Source organism: Siniperca chuatsi, linkage group LG1, assembly GCF_020085105.1.
Source record: "Siniperca chuatsi isolate FFG_IHB_CAS linkage group LG1, ASM2008510v1, whole genome shotgun sequence".
NCBI lineage: Eukaryota > Metazoa > Chordata > Actinopteri > Centrarchiformes > Sinipercidae > Siniperca > Siniperca chuatsi.
The window spans coordinates 21745001-21768157 of NC_058042.1; the positions used below are offsets into that span (position 1 = coordinate 21745001).

A 23157-nucleotide genomic window follows, 5' to 3' on the forward strand; every position below is an offset into this window, starting at 1 on the left:
AGCAGCCTCCTGAAGATCCAAACACCAGGTAATAAAAACAGCACGTTTCTACAAGAAAGAAAAATCTTTTCAAATTGTTGTAAGGTCAATTTATTCACAGGGAAATGGGATAATAAGACTTGTGTCATGTCGTTAAGTTCACCTTTTAACAGCCAAACAACTGCCAAAGAAATCGATTTATTTTTGTTGCCTTTTAAATCAAACTTCTTACTCTTGATACTTTTATTTATTGAAAAGGCTGTGTGTTTGTGGTTACTTGATGATGCACCAGCAGTTAGACATAAAATTTGCCTCCCCATTCCCCCATCATATGACGTCTGCAGCTTCACAACTTTCCAAGTAGCAAAATGTGGCTTAAATGTTTAGTTTATTTAGGGGTTATCTTTCTAAAGCAATGCAGATATCATGATTTTTCTTGATACATTTACAACAACAACATAACTGTAATCCTCTAATCCAGATTTATTTGTCCCTGTGTACCATAGGTCTGCTGTGGTTGAAGTGCTGCAGATTTTGAGTCGAATCAGGTGCAATGACTCCATCATGGCTATAGCAGAGAAATACCACTATGAAGATGCCATCTACTCTCACCAGCTGCTGAACCAAGAGACAGTATGAACAACAAACTTTGTGAAATGAAAGGTGGATCACACAGCAAACATAATACACTGTAATTGTCAAAGACATTGTACAGCAGAAGAGGGACAGAGTGGGCTCTGCCTATATATAATAGTATGTGCGTGGTGGCGCTAAAGTATATGGTAACAAATTGTCCAAATTACTTGTTTAACCACGAAAACTGCCAAGAAAAAATGTGTAGGTGAAAAGAATTCACCTTCCTGCAGTTTTTAGTTGTGAACAATTTGCTGTCTGTTTTGTACAGGAGATAACTGTATTTTTATGAATAAATATTTGAATTTTGTTAATATATCTAGAGGTTTATTTGGATTGTATTTCCTGTCATGTTGAAGGTTATTTACGCCCCCGTGACTTGCTGATACCTATAATCTCACTATAAAGCTAGACATAAAAACAAGGTTATGGCACAGCCACTTTTTTTAAGATGTTAGACTCCTTTAAATACAAGTCAATGGTTATAGCAGCTGTCACCATGGAAACCAACACGACATCTAGTTTCGAGTAACCGCCCTGAACCAGTGTCTTATTTAGGTCAACTCTCTCATGGTACAGTCAGAAAAGGTGGTGTACATTATCACTGTTATTATCTGGATAGGAGATGGATAAGATTAGATAGATTTGTGTAAATATAACAGCAAATCCCATCAAAACACTGTCAATTGTCACTGTAGCATTAAATCCATAATCTCAGCAGAAGAAAAGATTTTGCTTTGACTAACTACTTCAAGTTCAAATTCTGTTACACCATTTACACAAAAGGGTCCAAAAGTCCAACAATTCCTCACTTCAGCAACTCAGCTTAGTTAATCATGAATCATCATTTTGATTAATATATTTTCCATGTCATCACTCTATGACCATACAGTGACCAATGACACCAAATCATTTTACTACCCATTACGAAGGCAAATGATCACGGGGGACACCTGTCTTGGTATTTGTCTTGCTTGCACACCAGCAAAGACAACATTTCCAGTTACATAGACTGAGGCTTGTGTTCAACTGCACCAAATAGGTATTTCCATCAACAAATACAAAGTCAGGGTTGAAGTCAAACAGACGATTTCGTGTGTGTGGTCAGGGGAATTATGGTTTCATTGTACATCTACCATAAGTTTAGAAGTTATTTCTGCCTATTTAACCTTCAGGTCAGTGCTCTCTGACAGCATAGCTTCCCAGCTCTGTGCAGGTAAAGTAAGGGTTGGACGTGCCCACAGACCATTCCCAGACTCATATTGAGATCTAAAACAATACTTGAAATATTAATTCTTCTTAAACTTTGAGCCATCAATGCTGGTAGGTAATTGTCCAAAAAACATGTCCAGTGAACCAAAATTATGTTAAAGGCTTTTCTCTTGATCCTGTCACCCCTTCCCTCTCCTCCCCCTCCCTGTCTCCTGGACTGGGCCGCTTCAGAGAACACAGAACTGAAAGGTAGCAGTACAAAAGCATGCACAATGTGGGAACAAACCAGATCAATCCCATGTTTGCTTCTGCTGGTAATGTCCACATAAGCAAAACCATCAAAAAGAAGACACACCAGGCCAGAGAACACTGTGCTACCTTGTACTTCCGGGGCTTCAGCCTGGGAATGGAAACACAGCACAATGTTGTTCAGTGAGTATGACTTATTGTCACGGGTCTGACTTTAAGATTAGAAAATCAGTTTACATTTACCTGATGAAGATTAAAGGGTGGACCACTGCAGTGTAACGCTCCACACCAGAAACCACTGTATTACCAACAGGATAGCAAGACCATCACTGACATGTTCAAAGCTGTACATAGAGTACAACTGTGTCGGCAGTCCCGAACATCTCACAAACAGCCAGGCTTAGGAGATAAGATTTCTGAAGCCAACAGCTCTCTGGTTTCATGACAAATGTGCCAAACCACCCACAGATTTGCTGGGAGGCCCACCACAAAGTTACTGAGCAAGAAGATGGACATAATAGAAAGACCAGTATCAGTGTCGTCTTGCAGCATGGCCGTACATTTTGTGTAGAGAGAGCCGTTCAAAAGAGAATCGTTCAGTTGAGTTGTGGACATTTTCTCAAGGGTTCCTCACGTTGGTGCAGAATATCCACAATGGTCACATATTTTGTAAGCAGCTTGAATAACTTCACCTTGTGTTTTCAATGGCCCTTCCTTCTATGGCAGGGCCGTCTGTGCTGCTCACCTGTCTTAATCAGTGCAGCATGTCACTTGCCCCTTCTCTTTCTAGCTGAACACTCATGACACAAGCTGTCCTTATAGCAAAACAAATGTATAGCATGCAAATATTTTAAACGACTGACAGTTTTAGTGGAAAGTTGTATATAAACAGAAAAATTTGCAAGAGGCATGAACATTAAACAAAGCTCAATGATTTTCTTGAATTCTACAGCCATTCATGACTCATTTGTCATTTTTATAACTAACCTGTATTATTTCGACTATCAACATTTTCATTTATATTTTCAAAATAAAGGCACAACTTGCTTTCGAACAAATAAATGACTAATAATTATGCTGCTGCCAGCCAGTCAGCAGAGGGAGCAGTCAGTGAAGACACTGACATCAGATAATTTGATTAAATGATCTTAAATTGAGGACTTTTATCACAATGCTATATATTTGAAGGTACTGTGCATAGCAATTATTGCCACATTAATTTTTCAGACTTTTTTCCCCCCATATTTTGGGGGTCTTATGCCTTTTAATTAGAGTTGACAGTAGACCAATGGCAGGAAATGAGGGGGAAGAGACATGCAACAAAGGTTGGACTTGAACCAGACGCCGTGGTTTATGGTCGACGTAACCCCTGGGCTGTTAGAGTGCCCCAAGACAAGATTAAATTAAGTGTAAAACAAAACCATTGCAGAGTACATTGAAAGCTCTACTGACCTCACTGCATTTTCTATTGTGCCACTGCGTAAGATGTCTCAGCTTCTGGGGAAAACGTCTGGAATGCTTTAGAGCACAAAAGGATATATTTTATTATTCCTAAAACATTAAATAGGGCATTTGTGAAAATGATCAGTTGTCTAGTAGATCACAAACTAACCTTGTGATATTGTATGACAACCTCTCACTCTAAAATTTAGGAGGGATGTAAAATAACCTCTGTAAATCTAAACCACTGATCTTGAAAACCTCTTCCACTTGACAGGAAATGCATTATGCTCATTACTGATATGTTTCCATAAAGCTGTGTGAGAAAGACACAAGACGTATTTCTATTAGCAGAGTTGGCTTTAATTATGAGGCCCATACAAAGCAAAGCACACAAAAACAGAACCCCAACACATAGCTTGTCACGTGCACATAATGCTCAAACACTCAAACATTAACAAGAAGTCTGGACTGAGATCAAAGACATCACTTTGTGGATGAAACTATTCCAGTCCATAAGTGCGACAGAAAAGTCTTCAGATAAAACAAAACAAAAAAAAAAACCTCAAACTTTTCACACACTTGTTAACTAAACAGCAGAGAGGTTTCATACAGTAACTCATGCCGTTCTGTGCATAAACAACTGGATGCATTTTCTGACAAGGCTCAAAAGCAAACGGTTGGATAGGTGAATTGTTGCAACATTCGACTACAAAAAAAAAAACATTCAAGAAAGTAGGATGATTTAGTGATAGTCCAACTATTAACTGTCAAAAACAAAGCAATCAGGATTTTTAGCTAACAGGCCAGCAAAGGTAAGTATGTACGTGCACACACAGCAGGTTTCTATTCTCTCTTGACAGCTTTACTCCACTGAACCAGAACACACAAACAGCCACCATGTTAGTGCTACTTAGGGAGTAATGTCCTTGTGCATATAAAGCTACTGTATGTTACAAGGACAACACTTATAAGAGATTGTAGAAATGTACTTTTCTTAGTTTTTTTCTTTCCCTTAGAATAGTCCATATGTTTTTAATACAGCTCACTAAATCTGTAGCACTGATTTCTACCTGTCCCCGGGAAAAATCGTCCAGGATAATTACATTTAATGCTATGAATCTATCAACCAGAGTCACCAAGAGAACATTTGATTGTAACGAATTTGTAACCCAGGTTGAACTATCTACTCCTGCATCGTGAAGGTGTGGCAACTAAGGAGTCTATTTTTATATTTAGATGATGTGGATACAGTATCATTAGAGAATTTGTTCATTTGATGAATACAGTGTTAGATCATAATTTAATTTCAAAATATCACATACCAATCTTTGGTATAATAGGAGCCATGTGCATGTTTTTTCTTTTATCACCTGATAGTGTACAGTGGTAGACAGAGACTGGTAATAAACCATGTTCTATCCAATTAAGTACAAATATGAATTACAATTTAACATGTCAATTTTTTTCTTAAATTTCTGTGTTGAAAGACAAAATGAACTAAATCCTTCATTAGCAACAATCATGTTAGTGGAGGGTCAACTGTTCTTTTACTGCCCTTGGCTTGTAGACGCTGCTGTAGTTGTGCCATTTGTCTTACAAGCAGAGGGTTAATGGTACATTCAAGCCAAAAGGTAGACTGGCAAGTTATTAGTAAGTGCTGAGAAAACCCTGGAGTAATGCATCAGAGAGGGGGACAAACTTTAGATGACAGAGAACTGGATGCCGTGTTTGTTGAGGCGGTCGATCAGTGTGGTTTTTGCAAAAGCAGCTCCTGGAGTATATACTCCTCCCCTGGAAATTAAGGATACAAATAAGAATTTAATTAAAACCAAAATTTATTTTATACCCAAGTCTCAGGAATTTTAACAAGTGACAGTCAGGGAATTTATGGATGTTAAACCATTATACTGTAAAAATGAAATAAATAGTTTCTCCACCTTGTGCATTAATTTACATAACACATTCAATTACTAAAAAACACTGCATTGTAGCAATGCTGTAGCAAATATTGCTACATGCTAAGTCTAGTCTGTGATGCTCAAAAATGTTCCCAGGTAAACTATCACTTTCTAGAAGAACTTTTATGTTCTTTTATTTCACAGTACCATGTCTCCTGCTTTTAGTCTTTCTATTAAAATAAACAGCATAAACACATTAAACTGCCATCTGGTTTATCACAGATTATCAATCACCCAATTCCTTTCGGACTAAGGGTCAGTGGCTATTTTACACAGACTCGCTAGATGGATTAAAAAAAATCTTATTCTCATAAAACTCAAACAAAAAACCTGGAAACCAAACACGAGAACTGGAACTGGGAAATTCCAGTAATCTAAATGTGTAGCACAGGTATCAAGTCTCATATTGACTTGTCCGGGAGAATTGTATGAATAAGTAGAGATTAACTTGGGAAGAGCAAAGAAATTGTGCAAAGTGACATTGTTCATGTCGTGTGCTGTTAGTATTTTGGTGTAAATTTATTACAGGTTCAGGCAGTAGATTTGGGGTGTGATAACTCACGTCTTGGGCAAGGCTGTGGACTCGTTGAGGATTGTTAGAGCAGCCTGTACCATGGCAATGGGCGTGGCCACATATCCACACTCTGAATAATAACAGAGACACAATTAAATAACCATTAGACACAGAGGAATGTGGTGAACAGGCCAGACTGGGTACCTGGGTTAATTTTCCTCATTACTCAGCCTGGACAGAACAGAAACAAGCGAGCATTTAACACAACTAACATGGTTGATGATAATCTTACTCTACAGCTATGTTTTCATGTTTTGTTCCCGCATTCATGGAGGGTTTAATAAAATATTTCATGATTCTGCTGCTAAATAATCATCTATCCTCCTAAAGCCACATTAATTGGCATATAACAACAAGCCAACCTGTTTTATGGAGGGAAAATCCTCTTTGTTATATCATAGACAAAACCTTGTATTATATTAAGATTTTTTATTTCCAGTTACCTGGTCCCTGGACAAGTGTGCGGATCTTGCTGTTAGGTTTCCCCTGGGAGGGGTCCTGTCCCTCTGTGTAGCCCTCTCCATAGAACGCAAACTGGAAGGATGAAGCCTCCATCTAATACACACATGGACACACTATCAGAAAACAGAGCATCTTGTTTGTATTTATAAGAAGAAGATCCTGATATATTCTCTGTTGCGTTAAACACTTTACCTGCTTTCTACTTGGTCCAGCCTTGGAGAAGAGTCCAAAGGAGAAGAACTCTGGGTGCTGGGAAGGTGGGTACAAACAAAAGAACGGACATAAGCACCGAAACATCTCCCAGCACACAGTATGTGTACTCTGGTAGAATATTCAGTTATAGTCAGTTGTGAAATATAAATTGTATTATATCATGTTTGCTTACCTTGATGAGCAGGTTGCGTCCAAAACTGAACTTGACCAAGAACCAGAACATCATGCCAGCAAACATCAGCTTGATAATGTTTCCGATACCTCCTATTCCTGCATACGCTCCATACTGAACCTAAAGTTAACAATAACATATTATTTAATGTTCTACAAACATAGCAGAGGCATTAATATACACGCTGTGTTCAAGTTGGTGCCATCTTAACCTGAAAACAAGACTGCTGAGGAAGTGTTCCTGCACATCAGGTCGAAAGTAAGTTATATTTCAGTTAGGGACCCCCCTCTCAGTTTAAGTGATACTTCAACTGAAATGTGACACACTATGGTCTCCGTGGTGCTTCTCTACAACAACACTCTACTAAGATTTCATTTTACAAGTGAATCATTAGAGGAAAATTAACACAAAGTGTGAGTAAAGAAAACACAGGATGTGAAGGCAAAAAAAAAAAAAAAAATGAAGGAAAGACTGACCGGTGTGGCCTGATGTTCCTCCACCAGGAAGCGCTGACTTCTCTTCACAACGGAGGGATCAGAGCCCATGAAAGGCACCGTATACTGCTGGATCTCATTACTGAAGAACAAGGTTCCCCTACAAATACACACACAAAGAAATAGGATCAGTTTGCCTAAAATTTAGAGCCCAACAGATAAATGAGCAGATCAATCCTATTGGCTGTTCATATCTCATCACATATATATCGTGTCAGCGTATATGTTGGCTGATAAGTAACAAGAAATTGTGACCAAAGACTTGTTTGAGGTCATTTGGAAACACTACATGGTTTGTCCACCAGAGAGCACTGACAAGTTTGTAAAATGTCCCGCTCAACACCTATCTTGGACTCTTTAATAACTAAATTTAAGATATACAGTGGTATGAAAAAGTGTTTGCCCCCTTCCTGATTTCTTCTTTTTTTGCATGTTTGTCACACTTAAATGTTTCAGATCATCAAACAAATTTAAATATTAGTCGAAGATAACACAAGTAAACACAAAATACAGTTTTTAAATTAAGGTTGTTATAATAAAGGGAAAACAATATCCAAACCTACATGGCCCTGTGTGAAATAGTGATTGCCCCACCTGTTAAAACATAACTTAACTGTGGTTTATCACACCTGAGTTCAATTTCTCTAGCCACACCCAGGCCTGATTACTGCCACACCTGTTCTCAAACAAGAAATCACTTAAGTAGGACCTGCCTGACAAAGTGAAGTAGACCAAAAGATCTTCAAAAGCTAGACATCATGCCGAGATCCAAAGAAATTCAAGAACAAATAAGAAAGTAACTGAGCTCTATCAGACTGGAAAAGGTTATAAAGCCATTTCTAAAGCTTTGGGACTCCAGCTGGTTTAGATTTTGTTTCCCCTTAATAATAACAACCTTCATTTAAAAATTGCATTTTGTGTTTACTTGTTATCTTTGACTAATATTTAAATTTGTTTGATGATGTGAAACATTTAAGTGTGACAAACATGCAAAAAAAAAAAAAAAGAAATCAGGAAGGGGGCAAACACTGTACATACTCTATAATATTGATTTAATGAATTTGACAAACTGGCTGTGTAAGTGCCATTGAGGAGAAGTAAAGGATTTGATTTATTTGGGGGGGAAAAAAGCAAACAAGGCATTACTATTCTACATACCTGCGTTTAAGTTTAGAGCCAACAGCAGGGAGAGGTTTGTGATTAAACTTCCTTCTGAGACTCTGGAGCTTCTGGCTGTCGGCAAAACCATAGACGGCCGACTGCCACGTGCCATCGTGGATACATCCACCCTGGTAGAGGAACACACACAAATTCAATTGAGGAGAACATAAACAAGGATAAGGGGGGAAAAAAACAAAACATCTGAGATAAGGAGAAAAATGTGATACCACATAAATATAAAGAAATGATTATACTGAAATGGGGACAATGAGGAGGAAAATGGGTGATCAAGGATCAACAACACACTGGTCCTCTGCATGGACTTATGGGTAATATAGTTACTTACATCAGCTCCTGAGCTGACAGTCAGAAAGCTCTCCACTGCAGTCAGCGTACCTGTGAATGAACACACACACAGTTTTGGCAGAGGCTTATCTGACAATGAATAAATCATTATCCAACAGAAAGAGAGTGAATGGACCATATCATATAAGTGTCAGAGGGTGTTTCATTTTCAATGCTTCTGTGTGTTTGTATGTGTGCACGTCAACATGTGCATACCCTTGAACTGGTCCCTGGTGTAGAGGACTCCCATGTCTGCAGGTATGGAGTCAAATCCACAGCTCCCTATGATGTACACACCTTTGTCAGCTGCCTGGCTGTTGTAGTTTAACTGCATGCCCTCCAGGAACTGCATTCAGCCGGACACAAACACAAACACGTGTAGAAGCACAAATAGAAACACATACACAAATGCTTTTTAGTGTGCCTGTTAAACAATGAATTATTATTCTATACTGTATTGAATTCAACAGATTTTCTTAACCTGGTGTGATGAAGGTGGTGGGGTATTTTAGTTAACTTTAATTAATCATGCGTTATTAAATTAAAAGCATCTATCATGTTAAGTGTAAGATTTGGGTCACACCAAAGGAAAGAGGAAGGATTTAAAAGAAAAATCCCCTACTGACCTAATGTTGACGGAGTGACTTACTGTATGCACACACTATAGTAAAGAAATGCAGCACTATGGACATACATACCTGAGGCTCTCCACTGATGTCAATATGGTGGGCTCCATTCTCCACACAGGCTTTGACCACTGGCTCACCATAGAACCTGTACTATACACACAGAGACACACACACAAAACTTATTAATGCACTGTTTAAATGTTTCCTCCTTTCTCTCCTAATTTGGTCAATGGCCAATTCCCTATCAACTGTAGTTCCCGCCACTGGTAAGTCCCTGTGTTGGTCTGGAGAGGGTGTAGACAAACACGTGTCTCTTCAAATACTCAGGGAGTTGCCTGCCACTTATTTTCACCTGCTAATATCTATGCTCATCTTATCCCCCCAGATCCTATCTTGATCCGCACTGGCGCCCCAGTGTTGCTAGACATTATCCCTCACTGGCTTTCCACACAGACACACTGCAAAAGTGTTTGATGGTGTTTGATGCTTTGAACTATCTGCCTTGATCTATATTGAATCTCACACACCGGCATCTTCTGCAAAGCTTATTGCTGTTCTTAAGTTATATTTAGGACAGTAGTTTCTATTTTTACTGTCATGTACACGGCTGACTAAAGTTATACTACACAGACCAACTTGCAGAGCAAAGTACATTCTTGACTATTTTGCTAGGTACGTGTTCTGCGTTTCTGACACATTAAAATCCGAAAGGACGCAGTAAACTCTATTGACGCGTCCAGGGGACACACCCTATTTTTTCTATTTTGTAGGGGGCGCTATGGAGCCATTTTGCCATGCCCATGCCCAAGACCCATAAAATACGTACATTTTCACCACTTCTGACAAGTGTGCAAAATTTGGTGAGTTTTCGAGCAGTTTTAGGCCCTCAAAACTGCGATTTATTTGGCCAAAAGATAATAATAATGACAACAATATTATTATTATTATCATTATGATCCTCGCAGTGGTTGCTGCTTGGGCCCTAACAACAACAACAACAACAACAACAACAACAATAATAATAATAACACCTTCAGTTTCAATAGGGTCTCAAGCTGACGACAACTACACAGATTACTGTTCTGAATTTATTCTTTTTTTAAATAACATATTTTATAAAAAGCAATTCTTTAGTAATAAAAAAGAGTTGATAAGAGCAGTAGTATCAATAAAATCCTAATGATATCAGAATCAGAAATACTTTATTGATCCCCGAGGGGAAACTCTTTTGTTACAGCAGCTCGCCTTTATGTCAGTGCACACAGGAATAGAAGTACTAGAAAAAAATATAATGCACTATAATACAGGTCAGAAAATAAATTAAGTACCAAGTGGGTATAAGTATAAAATAAAATAAGTGTGAAGTACCAAGTGGGTTTACCGGTTGATGATAATACTCATCCCTAAACACGAGTTTAATGCTATAGTTTGTCAAAAAACTAATTTTATTGGGGACCCACTCAAACAACCACCTGTGGGTCCCGGGGACTCACTACACTGAAAACCTATCAACATCACTGCTATTATGCGATAGCATAATGCGATTAAGACGTGTGGTTTACAGAATACTATGTCGTCTTTCTCACTAAATGTATTACATGTATGCTCATACAGGTCCGTGCATCAACTGTGTGCCTCAGTTTTAACCAAGTTTGCAACAGTAGTGGTTACTGCAGTGAAACAATTTGGTTTGAAACAAGAACCTGAATGATGCACAGGACACGAAGCAGTGGTGGAAACTTAGTTTCCATTCTGACTTTAACACAATACGAGCTATTGTGTGGTGTAAGTCAGTAGCCTTCATTGTGTAAATGAAGGCTACTCTGTGTGTGTGTGAGAGGGAGAAAGCAAAAGAGAGAGAGAGGGAGAGAGAAGAGAAAGATGGGGATAAGTTGAGCTACACTGATGCCAAAGGGAGAGACCAACATGCCAATGTTGTGAGATGATGTCAGGAAAAGTAGTTTATGTCAAGAGCCAGATAAAGTTGTGTGTGTTAAATAAAAATAAACAGAGGCACACACACATTACTGTGGAATCATCTACTTACAGGCCCCACACAATTGAGAACAATCACAGCCTGTTTGCACATGGCTGCCAGGGTGTCTGGTTCTTCTACATCCGCCACGATTATGTCCACCTCTGATCTCAGCTCGGGCTTACCTGCACACACACACACACACACAGACAGACTTTGTAAGGATAGATGCTATAGTATATTTCGAAGAAACTAAATGTTTGCTGTACAATTCTCAGACATCAGTCTTCATAGTTCACATAATTAAAAATATTCATGATTCCCAGGTGTGAATATATGAGTGTGGTATACCTGTGAGAAAATGAGTACACTGTAAATAAAGGAGGAATAACACAAAATAGGCTACAAGAACGCAGATAGTTTGTTTTGATGATGAAATCTACTTTAAATCATATGCCAGACATAAGTGGCCTAAGAACTTAACTATATAAGCTGTTTTTAAATAAATGTGCCACTGTAGCTGTTTGGGGCGTGTGGGAGAAACAGACAAACTGCAGTTTTCAGTGTTTACTGAATGACTGGACTAGCCAACTCGTCAGGCTGTGTGTGCTGTCATGGAGGGACGGCACAGTGAGCAGCTATGTTCCATCAGCTGTTGTACGCTCCCTGAATGGAAAGCCAAAGGACAACAGAATAACTTTCTAATCCTCTGGAAACTCACATTACTGTCATGACAGAAGAATAGCTCCCTGGTCTTGATCTAATTTTCCATGTTTAGAGCGTTGCATGGATACAAATAGTCAACCTGGAAAATTACTGGCACACTAAATATTTTGAGTAAATATTTGTTAAACATTCCACATATTAACTGCATTCAGGTGAATTATATTTCTATTTGTGTTAGAGCTGAAATGATTAGTCAATTAATGGATTGGGAAACCATCAGAAAATTAATGAATTAAAAGTATTTTCATAATTGATTAATCATTCAAGTCGTTTATCAAGCAAAAGGCAAAAAGTTAGCTGGATAGAGCTTCTCAAAAGGGAGAATTTCCTGTTTTTCTCTGTTTTGTGTCAATGAAAACTGAATATCTTTGACTGTTGGACGGACAAACCAACACGTGAAGACGTCACCATGGGCTCCGGGTAATTGTGATGGGACTTTTTTTTTGCCATTTTTGCTGCCATCAAATAGATAAATTAATCAATTAATCGAAAAAAGTATAAATTCATTATTATCGATAATAAAACTAATCATTAGTTGCAGCCCTAATTTCTGTCTGGAGTAATCAAATGCAATTATTACTGTTGAAACCAAGCTGATCGTCAGAAAATGTTGACTAAAAGTTTGATTGATTAATCATTGACAGTATCAAGTAGAAATAGCAACCATTTGCTGCTTACAGTTTCAGCAAGGCACAGAATTACTTGCTACAGTACATACTCTATAAATACTTTATCATTTAATTTCAAGACTTTTTGCCGGGTGGTTAGACTAAGTACGCAAATGTATCCCTGTGGATAACTTACATAGTTTATAACATTGATTGACTGAATAATCATTAGTTGCGGCCCTTAATAATAATAATAATGATAGCTTAAATTAAATAGTTAACTCTTTGTTGCAACATCGCTTGTCCTTTGGAGTTCAGTCAGTTTAGGGTCAAAGTCACATTAAACTAATCACGATCAGCGAGCTCAACTTGCAAGTCATCCTGAGTCAATTTCCCTTTGCCTAAGCGCAGCTCACCAACTACAGTATCCTTGCATTTGACATTACCTCAGTTCAACAAATTAATTGAGAAGCTATCCCTGTAGCAGGGCCGTCAGCTCTAGAAATAATCTGCTTCAACACGCACAACTAGCTAACGGGATTGTTCAGATACATACTGAGGACTCCGGCGGCCTGCTCCAGAACTTTTTCCAGCTTCTGCTTGCTCCTGCCTGCCACGGCCCATTTCAGGTTCCCTTTCGGACCCTCGGACACAGTCCGGGCCACCTCCTCCACCACAAACTGCCCCGTGAACCCCGAGGCTCCGAAGATAACCAGGTGGTACGGCCGGCTAGAGGATGTTTCAACACACGCCATAGCGACAGCAGACAGACTCTTCACCTCTCTGAGAGACTGACAGCGGAGAGCAGCACTGCGTGCAGTTTTGACAGAGCTACTCTGTCTACTTCCGTAGCAACATTATGCTAACAGGTATTAACAACAGCGGTAGTTTTTAGCTACACTACATGCAAGTGTGCTGCGTTAAGTGAGTATTTTTTGAACAATTTATATATTTCTAGTAATGCGTGAACTATACCAAATGTCGTTTATTTTTTTAAAAGTATTATTCTTCTTTTTGCCTTTTAACGGCGGTTGGCAACCAGCGTATTAGCTGCATTAGCGCCACCTTCTGCTTCGGACTGTGGATGAGGGATTAAATCCTACCCATTAATCCTATTTCTCTGAAAAAAATCAAAGAAAAGGCTACTGCCTGACCCACTTGACAGGTCCATAATGTTTTTTATATTAAGAGTATGAATTCCATCCTTCCTGAGATCTTCTTGCATAGCCTATTTTGCTTTTCTTGTTCATACTTCACTCCATAATTACAGATTCCTCAACCTGACAATGCTCATATACCCCTATTTAAGCAGGAAACACAGACCCATACACAAGTTAAATTAAATTATGAACAGTATTATATAAACAGTAATGTTGATTGTGCACACAGAACACCAAGGTTTTTTGGCCAGAGATTTCTTCTTTGCTGCTAACAACCGAAAGCATTCCCTGCCACTTTGTAAAAATCAAAAAAAAAAAAAAAAATCAAATAGGCTAAATGCTACTCCTCTAGAAAAATCAAGAATAGGCCTATTTGTTTATTTTAAATCAATACATATGCTATATATGTGTGTCATAGACAAATGCAATACTCATAAAACAAACACATAGCATTTACTAAGAAAAATCTTTTCTTGCTTGATCCACTGCTGGAATCTTCCTGCCCGGGGGACTTTACCTCGCTAGCCAGATCTGTTTTTAAAACACTTTGTTGGATTAAAAAATAAAAATCAGACAAAAATTATTGCAACATCTTAAACAGCATTTAAATAAAGTTTTGTTAATACTCACAAAATGCAAGAGCCATTTCAACAGAGTGTTAAATATTCTTCAGGCAGGATGAAGGGACGTGCAGAGTCTCCAGGGGTCCAAATCCAAATCTTTCAAGACAATAAAAAAATGAAGGGGTGCTCAGCTGTGTCAAAGGCTTTGTAAAAATCGAGAAAAAGTTTACAACTATCCTCAGTGATCAGTTCAGAATAATAAACAAGATCAAAAACCAATCTTATTGAAATATATGTCTGTTACTCATAAATCCAGGTAGATTTTTCAACTATAACTTTTTTTAAAAATTATAACGTTATTACTTGTTAGTGTTGTGTTACATTTTAAAAATTCAATCTGTAATCTTAAAAGCATGTTTTCTGTCATATTTTCAACTGTGTTTTGATTTGTATTGAAACAAATGCAAAGGTAATTCTGAACACAATAATAATACATGTACATGGTTTAGTGTATAGTATTGTAGTGTGTGTTTCTCCAAGTTTGGACCACTTAATATACAGTACAGTATTCTGGGGATGTATTTCTTAATTTCTAATTTGTAAGGTATGTTAACATACCGGATCCAGCGTTAACATGAAACCCAATATACTTATTTACACAATTTCATACAAACATGCTGACAACACATCAACAAATATCCATATAGAATTCTTCCAAAATGTTGGCTACGTGTTCATAATATAGGCAACAACATCACACTAAGTTACTAAATATGGAACTTAGCTCTACAATTATCTCGACAACAAAGACTTATCTGCAAATATCTAGAAATGTGTCAAAATAATAAATCAGCAGAGAGGGAGAGAGAAAAAAATAAATGTGCAGTGAGTCAAAGAAATGTGGAAAAACTACTTAGCCATCTAGCTAACAATACAAGCAAACCATAACATGGTATAATTTAAGGAATAGTTTCCAGGTGAAAACAAAATAAGTTTCCTTATCTTAGTCAACCAGCTATTTGTGAGATGAGCAAGGTGGAAGAAGAAGGGCACTTGCCACTTGCACTCTCTTCAAATGTCCTGTGTGGCTAGATGATAGCCTGCTGCATCCAAAAAAGCGCGCTTAGACAGGCTTTCAGTTAAAAACTACCTGATTACATTCGGTTGGATTCACTTACTATTCTCTCGGTTTGAACTTTCATAAACAGAATGCTTATGTTTTATTTAACTAGAATGAGTTTTTTATTTGGTATTTACTTAAACAATTGACACAAAATCAAGGACACAATTATACTGAATAGATTTGACCTAATACATTAATTAAAATCTACATGACCACAGAATCATTAATTACAGTGTAAGCTGGATGGTTTGCAATTATCTTCAGTGTGCCATTTAAATTGGAATGACCAAGTCTTATTCTGTTGAAAGCAACCTCTTCTTTTCTTGACCTACCTATGTTTCTAAATGTTCAATTGACTTTAGTATTTAAATTGACCTCTGATTTGCTTAATGGGACTTACTCAAATATATAGCTGATGCTATAGCTATACCTTGATGAATAAATCTGGAATGTGCTTCTAACAATTTGAATAAAATACCTTGATGGGTGGTATTGAAGGATCTCAGGCTCTTGATAACTAACACAGAATTGGAGCAGATTAAAGCATTTTCCTGCTTTATGTTCCTCTACCCAACGCAAGTAGTAGGAGAGAGCGCTTACATGAACTGAACAAGATGTTAACAGATCTACTTTCCATCTGTCTGACATCTGGAGATCCAGAAAGTACATATCTTATGGTGTTGCTTGTGTCCCATCATGCATTGACTGTGTATCTTTATATACAGCCCATGGCTCCGCCTTTTTTAGTATTCGCATGTTCCTCGGGTTTCTGATTGGTCCTCGCAGTAGTCGCTCTTTAATGACGACAATCGAATGCGCCTGTAACACCACGAGAGTTACAAAAACAAGTTGTGTGGGGATGTGGAGGGCTCAATGTCACGGAGATTTACTGGCGAATAAACAGACAAGAGTGACCTTTAAATCACTGATGCCGTTAGATTTGATTATATAGGATAGTCTGCAATAAGGTATGTCTGTGTGTCACCCGATGAAACGACATTAAATGCATTTTTGTTGAAAGTGATGTTAGCGTACCGCTAGCCAGTCGGCTAACAACGTCGATATTATCAATATCATCAAACTGTTCAATGCCTTCTTGTAACAGATTGCCTGCGAGGATATTTTATGTCCCTTTGGCTTGTGACGACCAAAGTCTGTAATCTTACAGGGTCAAGAACAGTGATAATCGCTCCAGTGAGGCCGATAATGTTAAATCATTAAACGTTAAGGAGAAGTTGAACTCCCCACGTGCGAGGAGAACAGATTGTACTCAGGAGATTTTTGTATTACGATATTGACTTAATCACATATAACATTTTAAAGCCTATCATTTCTACTTTTGTCCACTGTGTCGACCCTTGAGATATGATAGTTAAACACCAGGTTAGCTACTAGAACAGTGTTTGAGCGAGAATTCTTGGACTCCAGCAAGTTACCCAAGGGTCATTTAAGAATGACAGTGCATGTTTAAATGCAAGTTAATGTTACTTAAACGTCTGTGATTCATCTTAACATCTCTTTTACCTTTCTCTCCTCATTCCCTCTAGGCAGTGACCTCTTGAAGAGGTCGCCCAATCTCCCTCCCCCTTCTTTCCTTGTAGTCACTGGTCCACCATGTACACCCAGATTTGTAGAGTGGTGGAGCTGATGATGCGCTCTGGTTGCTGCCAGACCATCAGAAGTAGATCCTGTTTGCGCAAGGCAGTGTTGGCTCCTGTGGGTCCCTCTGGCCTCTGTGTTCCTGGGGCTCCTGTGCTTCATAGAAGGGCCTACAGCCTGGATTCACTCTCCTTGGGTCCTGGTCGGCCCGCACTTGGTCCAAGCTCCCAACAGCCCCGTGCAGAGAGGACATCCCCCTCCTCAGCACTCACACACAGGAACCTGTCTGCTGTGGCTGTACAGGTAGGCAGTTATCTCTGGCTTTGCTTGATTCTAGACACTAGTCTTCCACTGCAGCTTGGCGGATGTGAAGTTCTAATGAAATACATAACCTGTCTGCTGTGGATTTACAGATGTCTTTCCTCTTGGACTTTTTGTTTTTTGGACTTATTAATGTGGTGTAAAATTATTTGATAATGTCCACTTTTAAGGAATTTTGTAACAGTGGCAAATGTTTTTTGTGGTATTTACATGATGTATTTCCACATATGGCTCATGATCCTCCAACTATTCGCCCATTTTCAAGTCAACTGTGTTGGTCGCAGTGACAAAAGGGCAAGCAAAACTGCCCAAACACACTTTTCCCTAGCACCTTCCCCCAGCTCCTCCTAGGGGATCAAGGGCTTACAGGCTAGTTGAGAAATGTAAAACCTCCAGCATGTCTTGAGCCTGCTCTATTATCAGCTTTCTTTTCACCACTATGTTCTGATAACCTGCCTTATACAGCTGTTTTCCCTCGAGTGTTGAGGTGCACAACACATAGATCTGTTCTGACTCAATAGTAGGCCCACATGTTTTGCCCCAAACAACTGTGGTTAGTCCACAAGTTGACCCTTTTTTGTAATATTCTTATCCATGCTGTATTTTAGTTTGCTGTATTCTGTTACTGTCTGCTGCTGCAATGCTCCAACTTTGCCTCAGGGACTGTCAAAGTTTCAATTGATATGGTTTTTTCTCAATATACTGTATAATTCTTGAGGTTTTCCAGGTTACTTGAACCACTTTGTGTGAGGAGAAAATGCAGGCTTTGATAGAAATCTTGAGTTTGTGCAATAAACAGAAAAAATAATAGAGAAAAAGATTTAGAAGATTGAGGTTTTAAATATATTGTGAGCCTTTTCACATATGATGTTGATTGTTTTCTATGTGCATCTATATCTTTCTCCAGGGCCAGTGTCGTCCTCTGTGTCGGTATGACTTCCTGGACCTTGGGGAGATAGAGGAGAATGTACGCCGTGCTCAGGCCTGTAAAAAAATGAGACACTTCATAGTGGACCCAGACCTGGCTAAACTGGTAACACAGCATCTAGGACCTGAGGATGCCAAAGCTGTTATCTTCGAATGTAACCCAGGTATGTATTTGTACAATGTTTAAGCCAGACCGAAACACAGAGATGGGCTTCATCTATGATTTTTTGTTCTTCTGCAAGTTCGTTTGGTGTGTAACTTTCGTCTAATTTGGCAGAAACATTGGCAAACTAAACAATGATTTTTTGACTGGAGTGCCATAGTTAAAATAATGTGTATGTGTTTTTATGATTTATAAGTTTGTGCACAATATATTATTCTTGTCAGTGAAACAACAATGAATTGATAGGCTGTGTCTGTCTTTCTTAGGTCCTGGGGTGTTGACTAGGACACTGCTAAATGCTGGCGCTCAGAAAGTTGTGGCTCTTGAAGGTGATAGGTTCTTCCTAGATGATCTAAAGGTAACACAAGCATCTCTAAGCATCTTAGAGCTTTTTGCATCCTTATGCGGAGATTAGCCAATTTTTAGTTCTAACCGTACTCATTTTAATTATCAGATGCTATTTCTTCAGTTAATCTTTTTTTCCCCTAATGTAGCAGTTAAATAAATGATGTTTTCATGTTGTAGGAGTTGGAAGGTCGTCTTGATGGTCAGCTGGAAGTGGTTCACTGTGACTACTTTAAATTAGACCCCATTGGCAGTGGAAACCTTAAACCCCCTGTCATGTTCACCGACAAACTGTTCACTGACCTGGGAATATCAGAAGCTAGCTGGACTGATGGTGAGAAGAAAAACATGCACACACACACAAACAGTGCAGCAAATCTAAGACACTGCTATGTTGCAAATTCTCTCTCACACAGACATACACACAAAGGGTTTTTGTTCCTTTAGTTTAGCCTCTCTGGCTACAAACAAATCCCACCTTCTTGATTGGCACAACTTTTTCAGCAACTCACAGGTTTCAAACATTTAAATAAAAGTTTTTAGTGTCAATAATGGTTTGGAAAAAATAAAATCACATTGCATCAGAGTAATGACCTAGTATGTAGCTTTTACTGAATGAACACTGCATTGTATAGTGTACCATCCCTCTAAAGTGTGTGTTTTGTATTCATGTGTGTGTCTCTAGACATCCCAGTGAAGGTGGTGGGTATCCTGCCCCAGCGTAATGACCGTGGCATGCTGCTGAAGATGGTTTACGCTTTGTTTGAACGGCTGTCTGTCTACAGATACGGAAGAATAGAGCTCAACCTCTTCATAAGCGAGAAGGAATACCTGGTAAAAGAACAAGAGCATTTTAACATGTATCTGTAGAAATGAGTACCGGTTAATCTATTGATAACAGAATATAATCTGGTGTGTTTTTATCTACATGAGGATGGAGTAGGTTACACCCACGCTCACGCCTCCTGTTTACATTTGGGGCAGCTGTAAACCAGCCTAAAGGGACAGTTCACCCCAAAATCAAATATACAGATTTCTCCTCTTACCTGTAGTGCTGTTTATCCATCTAGATTCTTTTGGTGTGAGTTGCAGAGTTTTGGAGACATCAGCCATAGAGATGTCTGCATCTTTTGAATATAATGGAACTAGATGGCACTTGGCTTGTGGTGCTCAAAGCGCCAAAAATATACATTTGAAAAACTCAACAGTAATGTCTCTTTCCAGAAATCATGACGCGGTTACTCAGGATAATCCACAGATTTGTTGTGAGCAGTTTCATGTAGGGACTAACTTCTTTTTACCGATAGTTCCTACATGAAACTACTCACAACAAATCTGTGGATTTGTATGCAAATCTGTGATTGCAAATGTCAACCTGGGGCCACTATTTTCCCTGAGTCCCAGCACTCAGTCATTTTATCGTCTTGTATCGATCTCGTCTTGCTGCAAAAACCAATTGCCCTTCATGGACAAATAAAAGTTGAAAGAAGTCAGTACAATCATCAGCTTTGGTGATCTGCACTGAAAATTGCCATATCCATGCTGACACCACAATCACTAGTTAATGTTGAGGGAGACTAGTGTCTGGTAACTTTAAATGAATTAATAATCTGATTGTGTGTTTTTCTTTAATCCTAGTGTAAAATATTTAACACTGTTATTTCTCCATCAGAAACTGGTGTCACGTCCAGGTGAAATGATGCACTACAGAGCCTTCAGTGTCCTCTGGCAGATGGCCTGTGATATTGAACTACTGCACAAGGTACAGTTTAAGGGAGGGTGGCAAAGAACATTGTGGTGATTATGCAAATGTATTAAAACCAGTAAAGTTTACATTTAAACGGTAGTTTACAGCAAAAAAAAGTTTTTTTAAATACATTCTTTTTAAAAAGAAGAAGCATGTTACAGTGTTTTGTTTTATGATACTTCCTTGAAGCTAATGCCTGGGAGTGTAGCACTAAAACTTCCATGTTTTCACACATTTTCAACATAAATAGGGTGAATTTGATAGAAAGACTCTTATAGTTGTCAACCTCATCTCTGTGTGTGCAGGAGCCCTGGGAGTCATTTGTGATGTCTTCAAGACAGAGTGTAACTGGCCCTAAAGGCAGGGTAAGTAAGAGAGCAGACTCAATAACAGCAATGTAAAGTTGATTGGTATTATCTATTTAATATAACATCTCTTCTCTGCCTCTTTCTCCACTCAGCTTCCCAATGACCATCTGTGCCTGGTGCGCCTGCGTCCACGGGCTGATCTGTTCTCTGCAGGCCTCACTCCTTCTAATGCTTCAACTCTGCTGATGATGGTCAAACAGTGTCTGGCAAAGAGGAAGGTCAAGCTCATTGACAGGCTCAAGTAAGCAATGTGCACACACAAATCCTTGCACTTCTATCTTTTGTGAGGACCGCCATTGACATAATGCATTCCCTAGCCCCTAACCTTAACCTAATTCTAACCTAACCCTTAAAACCAAATCTTAACCTTCAAACAGCCCTTTGAAGTTGTGAGGACCGGCCAAAAATGTCCTCATTCTGTAGGTAAAATAATGTGTTTCAGTCCTCACTATGTAGCAAGTACACACACACACACATACACAAAGCTATTTAGACAGGCCAACACATGTGCGTTGCATCAAAGAACTGCCCTTAGTGGAAGACTTAGACAGACCAAGTGCATCCACATCTTCTGACCTTATTTTCTTCTTGCTTATTCTCCCTCTTTTGTGTTTTCTCTAGCCTCTGGTCTCCAGATAGTGGGAGTAAGCTGTTATCGGAGATGGGCATGCAGGAGGACATACTGACAGGCCATGTATATCCAGAGGAGTATCTTCGACTCTTTCAGCTGATGGACAAGAGCCAGGAGTTCACACAGAGCTGGCTTTATGAAGAGATTCTGGAGAACACACAGAGGGAGGGTTGGGGCTAAAATATAGACATATACAGGTCATGTGTATTTTTATAGAAATTAAATACAAAAGTAAACAAAAACATGTATGTTTAATATAACGATAATGTAATATAAGAATAATATAATGTGCGATGTAATGAAACAGGGACACAGAAGATGCATACATACATACATACAGAAAAGTAAAATGTTCATGCAGAATAACTTGACTGCATAAATATTTTTGTTGCTTGACATAATACACTTATGTATGGAGTGACTGAAACGATGAAAATGTTTGTGACTTACTGTACTTTAGGACAGTGGAGGAATGACTTCAAATGACCCTCTGCGTTGTCCTGAACTGGGATTCACATGAGTTGAAATTTAAGACAAAAACTCAGTAGCAGAAATGGTTCTTTTTGGGCTCTCACTTGAGATTTGTTTGTTTGCCAGTGGGTGAAAAAATGGGTTTCTGCAATGAAAAGATTTAAAAATTGTTGCAAAATAAAGGTCTTTTATTAGTTAAATCATGTAAAAGGAAAAACCCCTATATGCATTTGACAGCAACATGCCCAAGGCTGCTGAAAAAAGCCTCATGGATGCACAAGGTCATGGAAATGATATTATCATTCAGAAATGTTCATGTATGCTACATGACTGATACAACTGCAGGTTTTCTGATGCAATATATTATGACAGCAGTTTCCCAGAACACAACCCTGCATGTATCTTGTATTGCATAATTTTCTGAACCGACATCTTAAGGGGAGTAGCAGTGCAGGAAGGAGGAGGAGGAGGAAGTTTTTCACTGTATGACGCCAAGTCTTGTATATTTTTGTACATTCATTGTGATTGCATAAGCTTGTCTAAATGTCATGTTTTATGGAATGTGTAAGATGTGTGTCTAATCTATTTTTTAAACAAATCATTAAATCATAATTTTGACATGTAGTGTGGGGGACAAATTGATTTCAGCCCTGTTTATGAAGTGCTCTCACCATCAGTGCTATTATTTTGATGAGTAGGTTTTTTGGCCAGACTAAATCTATTACTCTGCTTCCCTGGATGCATACAGTGAACACATGGCGATTCATTAGGTTGGTCATATGCTTTTAAAATGTTTCTGTTTTCATGTCACATGCAAAGCAATAATACATCTGCACAAAAATATAGATTGTGAAATAAATTATTTTACTGTGAAGACCATTTGGTAGATTTGATTGTCTGCCTCTC

At 38.6% G+C, this 23157-nt stretch overlaps 3 protein-coding genes across 6 annotated transcripts in view; 2 read left to right on the forward strand and 1 right to left on the reverse strand.

Moving 5' to 3' along the window:
- The window catches only part of gcfc2 (GC-rich sequence DNA-binding factor 2), an 11111-nt gene extending 10183 nt beyond the window's left edge, over positions 1 to 928 (forward strand). For both annotated transcript variants that reach the window (XM_044207771.1, XM_044207762.1), the window contains 2 exons: positions 1 to 28; positions 486 to 928. The exon at positions 1 to 28 is cut by the window's left edge and continues 109 nt beyond it. In XM_044207771.1, the coding sequence (XP_044063706.1) occupies positions 1 to 28; positions 486 to 618 (161 nt within the window). In that variant the 3' untranslated portion in view covers positions 619 to 928. The remainder of the gene's footprint in view (positions 29 to 485) is intronic.
- A 2926-nt stretch (positions 929 to 3854) lies between these two features.
- Positions 3855 to 13588, reverse strand: LOC122881542 (saccharopine dehydrogenase-like oxidoreductase). 2 transcript variants are annotated; one of them, XM_044207856.1, is made up of 12 exons: positions 13390 to 13588; positions 11572 to 11684; positions 9594 to 9674; positions 9112 to 9241; positions 8897 to 8946; positions 8548 to 8678; positions 7372 to 7489; positions 6896 to 7015; positions 6703 to 6759; positions 6492 to 6603; positions 6037 to 6118; positions 3855 to 5307 (listed from the first exon to the last, which is right to left on the reverse strand). In XM_044207856.1, the coding sequence occupies exons 1-12, from the start codon at positions 13586 to 13588 to the stop codon at positions 5217 to 5219; spliced, it is 1284 nt and encodes a 427-aa protein (XP_044063791.1). In that variant the 3' UTR covers positions 3855 to 5216. The 2 variants fall into 2 exon arrangements, with proteins under 2 accessions (XP_044063791.1, XP_044063799.1); XM_044207864.1 differs by having other exon boundaries at positions 5239 to 5307; positions 6492 to 6623.
- tfb2m (transcription factor B2, mitochondrial) lies at positions 13569 to 22869 on the forward strand. 2 transcript variants are annotated; one of them, XM_044207842.1, is made up of 10 exons: positions 13569 to 13702; positions 17227 to 17581; positions 18507 to 18690; positions 18956 to 19047; positions 19215 to 19368; positions 19720 to 19868; positions 20707 to 20796; positions 21087 to 21146; positions 21242 to 21390; positions 21771 to 22869. In XM_044207842.1, exons 2-10 carry the CDS (start codon positions 17294 to 17296, stop codon positions 21958 to 21960), a joined length of 1356 nt encoding a protein of 451 aa, XP_044063777.1. In that variant the 5' UTR covers positions 13569 to 13702; positions 17227 to 17293; the 3' UTR covers positions 21961 to 22869. The 2 variants fall into 2 exon arrangements, with proteins under 2 accessions (XP_044063777.1, XP_044063768.1); XM_044207833.1 differs by lacking the exon at positions 13569 to 13702 and adding an exon at positions 16490 to 16647.
- Positions 22870 to 23157: the final 288 nt, after the last annotated feature.

Coding starts and splice junctions, on each gene's coding strand:
- LOC122881542 (XM_044207856.1), bottom strand. CDS start 13,588: ATGGCGTGTGTTGAAACATCCTCTAGCCGGCCGTACCACCTGGTTATC. Junction 11,685..13,389: donor GCAGGCCGCCGGAGTCCTCA/GTATGTATCTGA, acceptor GTGTGTGTGCAG/GTAAGCCCGAGCTGAGATCA. Junction 5,308..6,036: donor TCCACAGCCTTGCCCAAGAC/GTGAGTTATCAC, acceptor CTTAATTTCCAG/GGGAGGAGTATATACTCCAG.
- tfb2m (XM_044207842.1), top strand. CDS start 17,294: ATGTACACCCAGATTTGTAGAGTGGTGGAGCTGATGATGCGCTCTGGT. Junction 17,582..18,506: donor TGTCTGCTGTGGCTGTACAG/GTAGGCAGTTAT, acceptor ATCTTTCTCCAG/GGCCAGTGTCGTCCTCTGTG. Junction 20,797..21,086: donor ATATTGAACTACTGCACAAG/GTACAGTTTAAG, acceptor CTGTGTGTGCAG/GAGCCCTGGGAGTCATTTGT.